The following is a 17,596-nucleotide window of genomic DNA, read 5'->3' as shown; positions in this document are numbered from 1 at the left end:
AGAGATCACATATTTTACAGAGCAAGAGATCTATCCTGAGAGTAAAGCAGGTGCTGTAAAAAGAGACTCACAGAATCTTGGAACTGAACTTAATTTTTAAAATTATCTAATCCAAACCCTTCATTCCACAGAAAAAGCAGGCCCATAGAAACTCAAGTACCCCAGCAAGCTGGTGGCAGAATTAAGAATGTTTTTCCTTTCAATTTGCCATCTACCAGTTCAATGGATTTTTTGTTTTGTTTTGGTTTTGGTTTTTATTACAGCACATTGCCAGAGAATAAACATTAACTTCAAAACTGAAAGTCAGAAGAAACACAAAATTTTAGGGCACAACCTTAAATAGTGACAAATCATGAAGATACCGAACTTTGAGAAAAACATGGACAAATTTTAATCTAGATTCAAGCAATCACAATAAAACAAACCTACAATTGTCTAAATTCTATAGTCTTAGAATGAAGATATGGATAAGACTTTGCAAAATATGTTTATACATTTAAATTTGTATTGTATGCTCCTCATGTCCCCAACCCAATCTGGAACATATTTTGTGATAAAAGCAGATTACACAGATTACAAGGGACTTTCCTTATCCAGAGCTCTGTGGTAGGCCCTAAGTGTGAATGTGAGCAGGAGAGAAGAGAAAGAAAAAGTAAAAGATGGAGGGAATGAGTAGAATAAAGGAGAAGGGAGAGAAAGAGGAAGAGTAAAACTATATCTCATTCATATACTGGTGATTTTCTTCCTCCCTCATATGTTACTTATGAAGCTGCATTCCTACATTACAAATAAATTCAGACATGGTATTAAAGGCAAGCAATAATAAAAAAATTTACAAACATTCCATAAGCTATTTCAAGTTAGGAGTGATATGCAAATGTTACCATTCTTTAATACAAAAATAAGTAAATATCAAATGGAAAATAAGAGGTTAGGGACATAATAAGTAAATTCAAATGTATAAAACAAGTAGATTTCAATTGCATTCAATTATTTCACCCAATCACCTAGAAGCGAAGATCCTCTAAAGAAAATTGCATTGCCTTCCCAACTCCTTGGAGAGCCAGTTTAGTTAACAGCCTACCTATGCTTCAGAGATGACCATGCAGCTTACATGTCAAACTCATTTTAAAGTGTCAATCAAGTCCCTTTCAATCTAATTAGTTTGGAAAGTAGTGTCACTGACCTGGAACTATGCAGACCATTTATTATCATATCATTTGATCAACCTAACGCTTTATCTCAGTTGAGTTTGAGACACCTGTAGCCAAAATGTAATATCCTTTCTCCCACTCATTACTGGTAATTCTCAATACAATTTCCTATTTACAACTCAATTTGTCTCTATGAATAAGCATGACCAACTTCACAGAGGCATCCCACAGAATTTCTCTTACTTAAGATTTCATAGCAAAATAGAAAGGAAAGGGGAATAAGGAGAAATATATGTATATCAGATACATAAAACAGATTCAAGACTTTAGACATCCAATAAATGCTAAAAGGGGAAAGGAGGAAAACCAGAGAACCATGGATACGTGGAAAGAAATTCAGATCCTTAAATATGGGAGGAGATTTTTATTTTTTAAATATAATACAATGAATCATGTAAAGGGAGTCTGTTTTAATTGTCACCATGTGCAATTTGTTTGATTAATAAAGAACTTTCCCAGGTTCATAGTATTTAACCTACTTTTAACCCAGCCAAGGGCAGGATGAGATAGAACTGAAGAGGTAATAACTAGTTCCCCAGGGGACAGAGAACACAGCCAAGTGTCTCTAAAGGAGGAGCTGAAGACCAGACAACAGTGAGGCTGAAATGGGATGGGAGTGGAGATGGTTGCGGTGCTGGCCAACATGGCGGCTGGAAGATGCTGGTCAGTCAAGCAACAGAAATCACCTGGCCTATTCCCTGGCAAGAACGTGAAAATTACCTAATCTTTCTCTCATTTTAGCTTTGTCTATTTAAGAACTGATTTGCAAGACAAAAATACAAGCAGGTAATCTTATCTCCGAACTATAGAATAACATATTGCATCAGGGAGGGATAAAAATACACACACACACTCATGTATGCCATCAAAATGTTGTATTTATATTTTTAAATGTGGCATTAAAAAAAGAAGTATAGCAGTTATATTTAAAGTAATGACTATTCACTCTAGAAGACGATTATCTAAAAGCAGGATGTCAGCTGCCACTGCTTCCTTTTCTATCTTGTGCTTTCCTTTGGGAAAGTTAATCTGCATTTTACCAAAATTCCTGTTTGTCTGAAGGATAAGCAAGATTCTTCAATTATATTTGCTTGATCAAATAATTACCAGGAAATATTATTTTACATCTGGTCAAATAAAATCTACATATATCTCAAACTTACCTTCAGGTGAAGAGCCTGTCTTTTGGGAAAAGACAGCATTTACTTTGCTCTTCTTACTGATATCGCTGTTTACAGACAAGCTGGACTGAATTTTTCTATGCATTTTTTGAGAAACAGGTGCTGAAAGTTTGCGATTATCTGTGGATCCATGTTTGGCCCCATGGTGAATTCCATTTCCATTGCTCAGACCTGTGTGGCCATTCTTTATCTTGCCTATTTCCTCATCACTCGGCACCTGTGCTGAAGTCTGAAGCTGAGGCAAGCGCTGAGGTTGGGCTAAATTAAAAACAGGAAAAAGGCAGCCAGTTAAAGAAAAAGAAATTAATATTTTAAAATAATGAAAATACATTCAGTAACAGAGATTTGGGGTTTTACCCATGATACTGACACTAAAGAGGCAACAAAGAAAAGAAAGAAAAATACTAACATAGACATAGAGAAAGTATAATTTACTAAAATGGAAAATGGGAACGGGGTCATCAAAAGTGGGTTTGTACAAGGATATAAAAAGTAGACCAGAGAAATACTGTTTTGGGTGGTTTTAAAGACAATTTAAGTGAGAAATCTGAAAAGGTAATTTAAGACTGATTCAGAGAATGTTGACTATTTTCTATATGCTGAGCCCTCTTTGTGCATAGACACAACAGTGTTATCTCAATACTACTACTAATAACAAACTACTCAATTGTCTTTTTAAATAAAAGGAAAGAAATGATAAATTCTGGTATTCAAAGCTGGACAATACAAAGAAAAATACAGTGTTTTTTAAAAAAAAATCCCATTGTGAATCTTGCAGAAGAAAATCTTTTCTATATTTATTCTTTAATTTGATTTTTAAATAAACCAGTTATGAAAAGTTAGGAATACAAGATAATTTCTTTAATAAAACATATCTACCAAAATTAAATGTCAGGACTTTAGAAGTATGTCAAATGCCCACCCTTATGTGACTTCTGCAATATTATGCAGGAGATCATAGTACAAGCAGTAAACAAGACAAAGAAATTTAATAGGTCTGACTTCTAGACAGGAATGAACAAAATTTTTGAGATGTGCACAGATTTGAATGTTCTGGGGAACATTCAAATATATAGTATATATATAATCTAAGTTTAAGACTATAAATACTGAAAGTCTAAAAATGTAGCAAGATTGATACACAACCATATAAAATCAGCAATGCTCCTGTAAGCAAACAGTATAACCAATTAACAAATATACAAGAAAAATAACTTCACAATAGCAAAAAAGAAAGAACAAGCCAACAAATGAACAAAAGATGCTATACATATCTTGGAATTAAACTAGAAAAAAATGGCCAGAGTTTTTATGGCAAAAATTACAAAACACTACTGAGAGGCATAGAAGAAACCCAAATAAGTGGAGAGAGTATAAATATGTTAATTAGGTTAATTCTCCCTGATTTATTATTTAATGCCATTTCCATAACATTTCCAACAGGCTTGTTTATGGAACTTGACAAGATGATCCAAAAATGTATATGGAAGAGTAATTAAGAAAGACCAAGGAAATTTTAAGAAGAAAAAGAGGGTTGTAGGATTTTACATATGAGATATTTCTATCACAGTACCTAAAGCAGTATGGCATTGGACCAGGCATAGACATACAAGCCAATGAAGCTTATGAAATTATTGAGCCCCAAATATGGGACTCATGTATTAATATAAGGTAGACATGCACACACCTACATATTTGGGTACAATATAATTAATATGCAGACTTATTTTATCAATTAATATAATTATAGTAATATAAATATTAATGTTTATAATCAATATAATCTAATATAATTATGTTGATTATATAAACATAATACTTACATATTTTATATGATATATATCATATATATCAAGTAATTTATATGACATATTGTATCATATATATCAAGTATTATATAATAATTATATAATACTTATATAATATTTATATGATATATAAATATATAAATAATATAATTAATTATATAAATATTAACATTTATACAATTAATATTTGGGTATAGTGTGCTTAATACAATATAATTAGTACATATAAATTCCAAATGTATTAAATGCCTATATATAAAAAACAAAACTTTTTATTTAAAGTGTAAACAGAGGAGACTTTTAATAGCATAAGCACAAACAAATATGATTTTTTAGACAATGAATCATAAAACAAATGTGAATATTCACCTGTTGTGTTGTGTTGTCCAGCATTTCTGGTCACACTCATGGAGTTAGGTAAATTCCTCTATGACACCCTAGGCTACTCTGGAGCTAGAGGATAAGGATGTGATCTAAGTTCTGCCAAACAGAAATATGGCTTGCATTTGGAAGTGATCAAGGCAAGCTGTTAGCCACACCAGGGCAGTGGAGCCTCTCAACACAGGGAGTGAAGAGGTATTTGTTGATTTTAGCAGTGAGGGACAACTTATGGTGTCCCTCACCTTCTAGCAAAACAGTGGCCCATTGCTACAGCAGTGGGGTTTTCAACAGAAAAGCCCTCCTGAATGGATGGACATGATCCTTGTCTGTATAACTCTGGGAGCATCTATGTGCTGCTAATAAATTTATTTTCTATTTAAATTAGCCAAGATTTTTGCAGCTAAAAGCCCTGATGCCCCCCAAAATAATATGTTTATATTAAGTATTAAAATCATCATTATCTTCATTATATACATTTTAAGGAAAGCTATATATCACAGCTTTTCAGCAAAAACACCAGCAACAACAAAAAACATTCATTGTGAAAATTTTACTGTGCTATACTTTCCTGGAATTTCAAAATCTAACACTTATTGCTTTAATTAGTCTTTTTTTCTGTTCATGATTATGAGCAATTATGAAATGTAAATTGCATAAGACTATGAAGAACTGTTCCACTTGGAAAAGTATTGCATTTAAGGCTGTAACAGTTATACATGGGGTTGATAAATGTGCTAAAGAGGACTTATTATCTTTGGGGACTACATAAGACTTCAGGCATTTTTCAGAAAAAAAAAGACAGTTTGCATCTGAGTATGTCTTTAGTAAGCCATTGTTTACTTCAATTCGTGTTCATACATCCTATGTATTGTTAAGAAAAACATCTTAACATATCAAAATATTCTACTCATTTATTAGCATATTTTAAGAAAAAGATGGATTTTTTTACTTAAATGCACACTTTCATACCAAGTCTATTAACATTAATACCTGATTTATAAAAACTAACATAGAACATCCTGTTATAGTTTTTCAGTTCTTTAGTGATAAAGAGGAACAATAGTCTAAAAGTAAACATCTGTTTAGCAGTTATATATGCCCTTTTCATAACTAAAACCTACAAAGCATCTGTAAAAGGAGATCTATTTCTTATGGGTGTGCAATGGTTTGATTTAGAGATGAATTTGCTGCTTCTGTAACTTCTTGTATCAACTAGAATGACATTCTAATGACCACTATTGAACATAAAGCTAGTTATGCATATGTATTTAAAAGGATGCCAAAAAAGACAGTTAAACCTAATTTGGTTTTTCCTCTGGAAAGCCACTTTTTCCTCTGGAAAGAATAATTCAAGCAATCTGAGAGCTTGACTGAGTTGAAATGCCATTGACCAAAGCTGGGGAGACTCCTTGTCAATCAAAAACATCCTGTCGTATTTCATAATTCAAAATAAACTTAGAATTACTATGTAATAAATATTTTTAGTAAATAAAAATAAAAGTGGTAAAAGACACTTGTATCCTGGCTACCAAATTCTAAAATTGACATATTTGACCTTTTTCTACTATCAAAATTGACTATTTGCAAATTACTAGGTATGGCTGGAGTGATGATATTCTCACGCATCCTTAATGGTTTATCTACATTTCAGTCTTCAAAATGATATCCATTTCTGTTGGCAGATAAATAATCGTACATTATTTTTGTTTCACTGTCACCTAATTATTTTCACTATAGTTTGGATTATGATCAGATAACCAAGTATTATCCCTTTACTCTAGTTTTTTTAACATTAAAATATTTCTTAGTTGAATGACTTTGCCAGATGTGTGGATTATATAAGTCAAATCAAAACTGGATAAGCCTTAAATACATTAGCTATCTCAACAGAAATTAAATTTAACTTTATTGATAATTATTTATGGGTATGACTTGAATCTTATGGTAAAATTACAGTTAAAACCAAGTTGGAAACATGATTTTATTTTCAAATAAAGAACAAAAACGCCTGACTGATTAAACCACAACAACTTGGCTTTGAACAGATTTCCTTCCTTATTGTGTCAAAGTTGTGTATGGCTTTAAAAAAAAAAAAGCACACTAATATGGAAACGACACAATGCTTCTTAAAACACAAGTGATGCCTAGGGACCCTCGCTCTCCCTTTAATGATCCACTGCTCTCATTCAGCTGTCTTTCTTTTTTCAAATCTTTACATATGTGACAGCTCTCAAAAGTAGTCCATAGACCATCTGGCATTTTTCAGAGGTGTAACTTGTGCAAATTCAGCTCTATTGGGAGCGCACTGCTATCTTCTGCCTGCGTTATAAAGGGACAATAGAATGTAGAACTTATGAGTTGTTTTGAATTATTCATTTTTTTGCCTGTATATTCAAGAAATTTTACAAACTCTGCATTTTGTACTACATAATCACATGCGTTAAAGGTACAAAGAAACTTTTTGACACCTCTTTTCTACAGAAAGCTGGCATTTTGTTTGATATGTGAACATTCAGCATCTGTTATATCATTCTAAACAGGATGGGTGCTTCTACAAAAGACCCCATTTTAAATTTACTCCATAATACTAGCAAAAAAAAAAGTATTCTTGATATTCAGTAATGAATGCAATACACATCAAAATTTCAAATACCACTTATAAGGACATTCAGCATCTTCAAACCTGGATAGCATTGGTCACTGGCTTAGCATATGTGTAAAGATTTTTTTTTTAAACCATTGCTGACACAATACAGCATGATTGTAATTTTAATATCCATGATGAATAGTTACAAATGTCTTAAGAAATACTGCACTTTCTAGGTTCAAATGTTTTCAACCAGGAGGGAAACCAATAGAATTAGGTCTAGTGATTTTCAATAAGAATAATAAATATGGGAGTAAATGAGTCAATAGCATGAACTTCTTTTGACAATTCTTTTTAAAAAAAAACTGGTGATATTGTAGCTAGTAATAACTATACTTGAAGCCACAGCTGCTGGAGTAGCAATATAAAGCAACATTTTGCTATAGCGTATAATCTATTAGCATGTGCAAATCATCTTCAGCCACTGGTCTCTTTACACAAGTCAGATTTAATAAAATTACAAAAGAATTCTCATGCTATCCAGTTTAAATGGTTGTTGTACACATAAAAAATCAAAATTCAATGCTCAGGATGTAAAATTGTCAGTAACAAAATGATCAATGTAGAATATGGAGGGGGAAAATGACTTGGTGTAAATCTAAATGACTTTTCCCAGGGATGGCAACAAAGCTTTTACTGGTGCCCAGGACTTTGCTACTCCATGGTCACAATGGGACGAATACACACACAGATAGTAGAAGATATATATATATATATAGCACATATATGCAATTATATGCATATATACAACAGCTTTAAAAGATGAAAAATTACTTCAATATGAACTAATATGATAAAAACTATCTTACATTTTTATTGCTATATAATGTGAATTTAGGCTAAAATCAACTAAAATAAACATCCTAATACCCAACTAAAAACTATCTTACATTTTTATTGCTATATAATGTGAATTTAGGCTAAAATCAACTAAAATAAACATCCTAATATCCAACTCTTTTCATCAACTTGATCCAAATCTTCCTCAATATGGAGACCCTATATCCCAACACTAACATAGTCTAGAAGCTTCTGACACTTTCTGTATCTGTTTCTTTAGTTCCCTGGCAAGGGCCTTCTAATCTTTTTTTAATTTACCTCTTAAGCTTCTGGACTCTTTTATGACATCATATTTTCCATCTTTATTTTATTTGATGTATACATTTAACATACTGAAATACGTTTCGGAATCCTGACATTTTTTGGAACATTGATCAATTTAAGGATCCCAGTCAAATTCTGTAATACCTGGCTGGGAACTCACAAAGGAGGCAATTGTTTTATGATTATATCACATCTTACAGAATTTTTAACATTAGTTCAGTTTTAATGATTGCAAAATAAATCTCCAGATGACAACAGGAAGTACAACTACCCCCATCCCCAAAGAAAGGATAAAACTTTAGAAGTTGTTTAGAGAGGCAATAATTTTTCTGCATTTCATAAAGAACATTTAGAGAGTACTTAGATTTAAATAACGACTGGAGTAAGAGATTCTTCTCCAAATTAATTTTCCCAATTGTCCTGAGTACATGGCTAGTCCCATTTCTCAGCTTTCCTTTGCAGTTAGGTTCAGGTATGTATCTACGTTCTCTCTAAAGGAATGAGAGCAGGAATTATTTCTGCCACTTTTAGGATTGGGCCTTAAAACCTGGGTGTGCCCTCTCAATACTTTCTTTTTTGCAGTTGGCAGCAAACCAGTTTTGACCACAGCTGAGTGAAATATCTTAAGAGATGTTCCAGAGACCAAACAAAAGGAATCTGTATGGCAGCAGGGAGGGGAGCCTCTCACTGACCTGGAATGCTCATTTCCTACTGTTCCACAAGGAATTAACTTTTATGCTATTTAAACTACATAATTAATGCTGAGACTTTATAAAACATTAATAGCTTCTATCAAGGCCTATTAACAACTACGTATGGTGAATATATACATATAATACACATATATTCATATATATATATATATATATATACATCCACATGATACATAAACTGCCCTTAGCCCAAATGACTTAAAATATGCCAAATTTCACAAGAAGGAAATGTTTCAATGATGATCAGCTAAAAATATAAACAATCTATTAATAACATATAAACAAACTCTTAATAGTAGTAGAAAGAATACTACTAAATCCACAGCTACAGTGGATCTTAGAAAGTAGACAATCTGAGCCAGGTGCAGAGCCCAGCGCTTTGAGAGGCTGAGGTTGGAGGATCACTTGAGCCCAGGAGTTCGAGACCAGCCAGAGCAACATAGTGAAACTCTGTTTCTACAAAAAATAAAAAATTAACCGGGTGCGATGGCACATGCCTGTATCCCAGCTACACAGGAGGCTATGGTGGGAGGATGGCTTGAGCCCAGGAGGGCAAGGTTATAGTGAACCATGATCAGGCCACTGCACTCCAGCCTGAGTGACAGACGGAGATCCTGTCTCAAGAAAGAAAGAAAAAAAAAAAGGAGAGAAAAAGAAAAAGAAAGTTGACAATCTTTACAATGCAAGGTCTAATTATTAATGAGGTATAATAATGATATCACATAGTTTTGTAGAAAAAGTATCCATCCCACCTTACTTTGCCATTTGAAGACCATTATATAAAATTTTCTCAAACTTCCATCCTAATCATGGCTAGGAGGATATCAGATAGGGTGACCCAACAATCCCAGTTTACTCAGGTCTAAATGGGTGGTGGAGTGGGATGGGGCTTCCTGGGATGAAGAATTTTTAGTTTTAAACCAGGTCTGTCCCCGGCAATCTGGGATGATTTGATCACCTTTGTATCAGGAGTAATTTATGCATAACTGCTAACAACTTTCCTATAACAAGATATTGGCAATAATAAACAGTGGTAAGCCTGTAGATTTTGAATAAGACAAACCAGGGTTTGAATGCTAGAGTCAGTATTTCCCATTTCTGCGGTATTACAAAAGTTACTTCACCCCTTACCCTAAACATTCCCTCCCTCCCCCACATTAGGACTTCATGTGCAAATGAGAGAAATGACAGATCCTCTTATGTACCGGGAGGCCTAGCTTCCCAGCCCCTAACACTTGTTTTTCCCTTTCCTTATCCTCCTCTACATAATTTTTCCCCATTTATTCCTGAATTACTATTTGTCTTTTGTTTTTTTTATTCTGTGTTATTAGCTTTTTTTTCCGTAGATCAGCCCAAAACCTTTTTGCAAATAAACATTTTTCAAGTTAATACACAAACATTTTCTTTCATTTTTCAGAAAAACTATGATGTGATAGAAAAGTAAATCCAAATATAAAGAGTTTCAAAGAGAATAATCAGCATTTTCTTTTAAGATCTGCATGTATTATTAAAACATCCCCAGATAGTAAACCAATGAAGAAAAAAAAATCCACTATATTTTATCCAAGTATAGCTTTTCTCTAATGCTTATTATCCAGAGAAGTTAACTAGAAATTATGATGTACAAAAGCTAGCCTGATATAAAGCCAAATTTGTCATTCATTTGAGGATAAAAGCATAAAAGCAAGCAATAGAGGCCACAAAGCATGCAAGAAGACCTCCCATTAAGAAGCATGCAGCACTCTGAGGTTTCAACTCAATGAATATATTGACAAACTTAGATAGATGCAGAACGCTTTTCCGATATAGGTCCCAGACCCAGCCCTGCTTTTGGATCCCTTTACTCTCCTCTCTGTGATTCAGGCTCTCTGATAAAACAAGGATATATATATCAAAAAGTTTGAAACCAAGAACTCTGACCTAATACAAACACCTGTATCAGAAGTAGATTGTTGAAATGTGAAGTTAGCTAAGTAAAGGCAAGAATGGGAACAATGAGATTACTCCATCCTATCCTCAAAAATCAGCAGTTAATATTAAAGAGCAGCTCATCAGTTCTTGAAATGTGTATACCAAGACTGGATCTTCACGGTACTCTGCAGAAAACTGCCCATGTATTGGTATGTTAGACTTTTTATCGCCTTCAGAAGTTCCTACAACAAAACAATAAACTTCATTCTAACTAGTTGAAGTAAAAGCCAACTAGAAAAAGTAGACAGCTTTATTAAAAGCTGTTTTTTACCTACAGATGATACAGCCATAGCCAGCAACGTGCAAATAAATTTGTTATTGTGTAAACTCAAAAAGGTCCTCTCCTCTGTATAGACACATTTCAAAAAGTCATGCTTGCTGTGGTTCAAGCACTGGTAAGTAGAGGAAGAACTGAAGTTCAGCCCACACTTGGCTTTATGCAATTCACACATGTACAAACTAAGGAACAGTCTTGGTAGCCAGGGATCTGGGACCACTAAAGTTATAATAATCATATACATGTTAGCTGAATTTCAGCAGCCAAGTTACTTGTTTGAATTTAGTGTGCTAACTAAAGTACTGGAAATATTAGGGAGGAGAATGAACTATTGAAGACTGAAACTCCAGGCTCAATCAAGTGCCTCCCCCAATCACTGCCTTTAAGTCATTCAGATCATTCATTCACAAGGAGTAAATCCTGGGGAAGGTGCAGCAACCCGGGTCAAGCCTCACCACTTGCAGAAGTAGAGCTAGGGATAGGAAGCTATTAAATTGATACAAAAGGTGATATGGATAGCCCAGAGCCCAAAAACGAAAGTGGTGAAGCAAGGAACCAGAGTCAAAGATCATTATTTGACACAAATTTGGAGCCAGTAACCAGAAAATGAAATCCTCTACTGCCACCTCCAAAAAATAAGATAGATAAGCAATCAACAAAAATAATAAAGAAATTGTATTGCTAGAAACATCCCCAGCCTAGCAAATAAAGGCTTATGACTGTTCTACCCTAAGGGAATCTGAATACAAGTCCTTGTTGCCAACAAAGAAAGAACTGCTAAGGCCCTTCCAAGGGAATCCTCCCTGAACCCCTTCTCAGAGATGGCTATGAAGGTCCCCAAACAAGGGGCATCTTCTTAACAGATAATCCTGCAGTAAACAAATCCACTGGGACAGAACCCAGACCAAGGTCAGGGAAGAAACTCAACAACAAGATGCTTATGATAGTCCCTGGCCATATTATCTTCTGTACCAGCCCTAACCAGGGAAAAATGGTGCATTCCCTAGACCAGCACTGTACTTCAAAGTTTGCACTGTGGCTATCCTACATTCTGCCTATCCAGAGGTGTTTTAAGCCATATGTTGCAGGATCATGAACGGCTACTTCCAAATTTGATTTAGGACAGATTTCTGAATTACTTCAGAGGAGGAACAAACATCACCTAGAAGTCTGTGGAATAACATGACTCTAGCTCTAGATGCTTCATCTGGATGTTACTTTGATTTGTTTCTCATTAGGGAGAGAAGTACATATATGTTTGTGTGAGGGATCATTGGATCTCATTAAGTAGAAACATTGTGACATTATCTGCATGTTTGCTGATCAGCCAAAAACAAGACCATAGTAGATAACTGCTCTTGGTCTATCCAATATCACCCCTTTCTTCTGGTAGCAGTATAGATACTGCGTCTGGGACCTCAATTTACTGACATGAACCCTTCACAAAAATAAAGTATTTTTAATAAAATACATTTTGTACACAGAGTTTGACAATACTGGGCATTTGCTGACTTGCCTTGATTTATATAGAGTTCCTTCAGTACAAGATCCTATATTTTTAGAATTCCATCAACCGTATCAGACACATATATGCTGACAAAGAGCCTTGTACGATGTTCAGCACCCAGTGGACACCCAGTGAAAATTAACTGATGATGATGAATTATACTAGCTTTTAAGCTGTCACTTGATCCCAGCATATAACAACCTTCCTGAATAAATCAAGCAACAGTTTGGTATTCAATACCATTATAAACTTCATCCTTCACCTTCATGAGTCTAGGGAATTGCTGTAAAAGCATAATATGAGGATGGTGGAAGTGTAGCAAGGATTCAAGAAATTCACTCTGTTGTAACTAGGGAATTAAAGATTCAGTTACAGATATCATACTATGTGTAGAGAAATGCATGAAAAATACTAGTTAAGTAACCTTTTTGAAAACAGCGTCAGAAAAGTCAAAGTCAAATTATGTATCTAAAAGTTTTTTCCTCCTTGTAATAAAAGCAAACCCAACTTAATATACAAGTGAAACTGGTATCTCTTTGAGATTAGGGCAGTGGGAATGTAAATGAAGTTCCAGTTATGAGATACGGAATTACATAGAGGAACATACAGATTGCTAACTGAACATTTACAAAATTAAATTTATTTCTGGTAGTTCACACAAGGCAAATCAGAAGAAAATCAATTCTATTATTATACATTTCCAAAACTTTAAAAGTAGTGCTCACAGCCCTCAAAGTTCATTGGTGAGTAGTTGATACTAGGAGGGCTTCCATGAATTCCTTTAAAATGCACTGAAAAAAGGAAATCTTTGTGCTTTAATTCTAATAACAGTTGTCATTATAGATGACCCTCTGTCTGACATAATTTGATAATTTAGGACTGCAAGCAAAGTTCTAAGAATTGACTTAGGAAAAAACTGGGATGGTGCTAATTATCTTGTCCAACCCATATAGAAAATCCTGGTGAGTTTCTTCCATAAAGAAGTAATGAACAAGCTGCTTATCCCACATAATCAACAACAATATTCCGATAAATCGTGCAACAAAAGTTTCCAAACTTGCAGAAGTAGATTCAAATATACTAATTTTAAATACTTTTTTATATGTGAAAGATAGGTTCAACATAATGGAAATTTCTAGCACATAAATGAATAAGTAAAAATGACACTATTTTCTCATTCTCATTTGCTTTCTCCTGAGATTAAAATCTTGCCCATGTTTTAATTTTTTGGAGCATGATTTGAGGAGTATGAGTTTTAGATTTTTATTTTATTTTATTTTTTTGAGACAGAATTTTGCTCTTGTTGCCCAGGCTGGAGTGCAAAGGCACAATCTCGGCTCACTGCAACCTCCAACTCCTAGGTTCAAGCAATTCTCCTGCCTCAGCCTCCCGAGTAGCTGGGATTACAGGCATGCACCACCATACCCGGCTAATTTTGTATTTTTAGTGGAGACAGGGTTTCTCCATGTTGGTCAGGCTGGTCTCAAACTCCTGACCTCAAGTGATCCGCCTGCCTCGGCCTCCCAAAGTACTGGGATTACAGGCATGAGCCACCACACCCCGCCTGAATTTTAGATTTTGTCTTCATCAAAGTAGCAAGACGATTTTAAACTCCCTGGAAAAAAAATGTTACTTAACATACAAGCATCTGCAAATGGCACAGAGAGACAAACTCATTAACCACATTTCAAGATTAACTCGATTGAGGCTGGGCACAGCGGCTCACGCCTGTAATCCCAGCACTTTGGGAGGCTGAGGCAGGAGGATCCCTTGAGCCCACAAGTTTTTCACCAGCCTGGGCAACATAGCAAGACCCTGTCTTTTAAAAAAAACTGGGTGTGGCGGCATGTGCCTGTGGTATCAGCTACTTGAGAGGCTAAGGTGTTAGAATCACTTGAGACTGGGAAGTCTAGGCTACAGCAAGCTGAGATTGTACCACTCCAGCCTGGGCAACAAAGACAGACTCCATCAAAAAAAAAAAAAGAAAAGAAAGAAAAAAAGAAAAGAAATAAAAGATTAACATGATCGAGACCATTTACACAGATGTTTTTCCTCTAATTGTGCTACTAAAACCCACTAAATCTCTCAAGGTAACTTTGGCTGCAAACCGACTTAAATACATTATTATAAAATATTTGTTTTATATACTATGGTGCCAGGAACCATTCTTGGAATAAGGGATATTACAAAGAATAAATGTATAAAGACCTGGCTCTCATATAACTTACAAATAGTTATCATCTTATATAACAGAAAATTCGAAAATAGGGCAGCTCTACTATTATTTATTTCACAGTTTCATATCATGAAAGACAAAGGTTCCATATGTTTACAGTCATCTCCAGCATGTCAACTTTCTCATCTGACTGTTGCCCTCATAGTTATGAGTCTATGATGCAGCTTCAGGCATTTCATCAAAGAATGACATCAAGCCTTGAAAAAAGGGGGCATTCTCCCTTAATGTCTTTTTCTAAAAATATTTAAAAACCCTTTTCCAGAAACCCTCCAGGAGATGTCCTCTCACATCTCATTGGTCAGCACTGAGTCACAGGCTGACCCCCAAACCAATCACTTGCAAGGGGAACAGGATGACCATGACTGGCTGAAACTAATCAGAATCTTTTCACCTGACTTTTGTGCATCTGAACAAAATCTGTAATCTCTTCAGAAAGATGCAAATGTTCAGAGAGCAACAAGCAATTTCAACTGCATCGACATTTTTTAAAAAATTTAAACAAAGAAAAGTATTGGGAATAATATATAACACCCAGAAATTTACCAGAATTTTTAATGAACTTTTTACATATTTGCTTTAAGTAGATATATTTAATTTTTTTAAAAAAAGATCCAATACGCTTTTTTGAATGACCGAATATTAGCACCTTCATCCTTTAACATCACTAAGAAGCTAAACTCTGTCCATTAACAATCTCCTAGAATAGTCTGTCCTCCCTATCGTCCTATTGCTGCTAACCATGCTTCCCAGATCAACTTCTACATACACTCTACAGGCCTAACCCTGCCCTGTGGCATCAAAGTCTTCCAGGGAGTGGAACCCAGAAACAATATTTGAAAAAAGCTTTCAGGTAATCCTGATATACAACCAGATTTTAAACTATTGCTCTAGTATAAACTGTTATTCTGTAAATATTATTTTGTTCTTTTATTATAGTGTTTAGTGACACAAACAACCTGTTCTTTTTGATATATTGTTGGTGGGAGCTGTAGTCATGTGATTGTGGGTTGTAAAATTCCAAGATGACGCCTTCCACTAGTACTCATCAGGCTGAAGTGCAGGTTGGTGCTTCAAAAATGTTATCTTGGTGATTTTGTCTTGAAGATAGAAAAAATAACCATATTAAAATGACATCACCCAGTTTGGTGGTGTTTTTTCCTTTCTTTTTCTTTTTTTTTTTTTTTTTTTTGTTTCCTGACTAGGAAATCAGAGTGAGCACAATGAACACAGACTCTCCCAGTCATAAATCAGAAGTAACAACAGGCTCACAATTTCAGCACAGCCAAGCCCAGTGGCACTCGCAAATCATTCTTTACCTTTGGGAATTTACTTTGATAATGTAAAACACTGACTATTATCTTTGACATTATGAAGAAATAATTTCGCTACAAAAAATAAATAATATACCCTACCAAAACTAAATTTATTTTCTAAATTTGCTCAAAAGATTGCTTTCATTAATTAAATTCTGAAATTTAATCAATGCTTATCTTCAATGACAATGACATCTGGCAAATATGTGAAACACTAAAGTAACTTTAAAGAAATCTAGAGAAGTGAGTTTTAACATTCTCTCTAGAAACAGCATCCTTTTGGCATACTGTACACATATGGAAAATTATAACCTGAAGCAACACTGTATGGCGGTGTGTTATTCTATTTTGTAAGTGATACATTTTAACCAAAGTACTCTTCTGGGGAAAACAAAGGCAAAACTAAGAAATAGTGTCAGAACACAAGGGAGAAATGTAAGAAGAAATGGAATAAAAAAGTAGGGAAAGATACAACCAAATGAGAGATAAAGAAAATATTACTTATTCTCATATAATAAACTTTTATTGTGCACCTAATAATATCCAGAAGACTCTGTGCTAGTTAAAAGAGGTCAGAGAGGGAATACATCTCGAAAACTCTCCCAGATTACAAAACTGGCCCATCCCTGCTCATCCCCCACCACCTATCACTAACTGAATCAGTAGCCTTTGCTGTGTGCCTTGCACACAAGTATCTCTCAAATGTCAACTGTGTTCCATAATCCATCCTTTCCCCTCCGTCTTCCTGGTCGACATCAGTTTAAGTCCTCATCATCTCTTATTTAGGTTATCTTGGTCTCCTAACCTGAACTCCGGGCCTCCGGATTTTCTCTTCCAGCCCATCTTCCATTTCACTACCAAAAATACATTTCTAAAAAATAAAACCAAAAACAAAACTTGTTTACACAAATGTCCTAGATGAAAGCTGCAGTATGTACCTATCTCCAGGATAAAATCACAACTCAGTAGCCTCTTCCAAACCCTTCACAGTATTGCTCCAAACTCCTATGCCACTGTTTTCTCTTATTTTTCCACACTCTAGCTACACTGAATTTCTTCTAATTCCCAAACTTACCACAATCTTTTCATGCCTCTAGGCCTTGCACCTACTACTCCTCTCCTTGGAATGCCCTTCACTACCTCTTACTCTTACATCAACACCTAGGTGAAATGTCATCTACTATCTGCCTTTGCTAAATTGTTCCCCTGGGAACCTTGTGGCTCCCTCCTCTGCCTCTAGAGCA

General features: G+C 34.8%; 1 protein-coding gene across 2 annotated transcripts in view; it reads right to left on the bottom strand.

The window, feature by feature from the left end:
• The window catches only part of MDFIC (MyoD family inhibitor domain containing), a 96,945-nt gene that overhangs the window by 36,222 nt on the left and 43,127 nt on the right, over nt 1-17,596 (bottom strand). For both annotated transcript variants that reach the window (XM_012512115.2, XM_012512116.2), the window contains exon 4: nt 2,378-2,653. In XM_012512115.2, coding sequence (XP_012367569.1) covers nt 2,378-2,653 — 276 coding nt within the window. The remainder of the gene's footprint in view (nt 1-2,377; nt 2,654-17,596) is intronic.

This window comes from Nomascus leucogenys, chromosome 13, assembly GCF_006542625.1.
Source record: "Nomascus leucogenys isolate Asia chromosome 13, Asia_NLE_v1, whole genome shotgun sequence".
In the NCBI taxonomy this organism is placed as follows: domain Eukaryota; kingdom Metazoa; phylum Chordata; class Mammalia; order Primates; family Hylobatidae; genus Nomascus; species Nomascus leucogenys.
The sequence above is the reverse complement of the archived record's forward strand: the minus strand, read 5'-3'. Positions and strand labels throughout refer to the sequence as shown.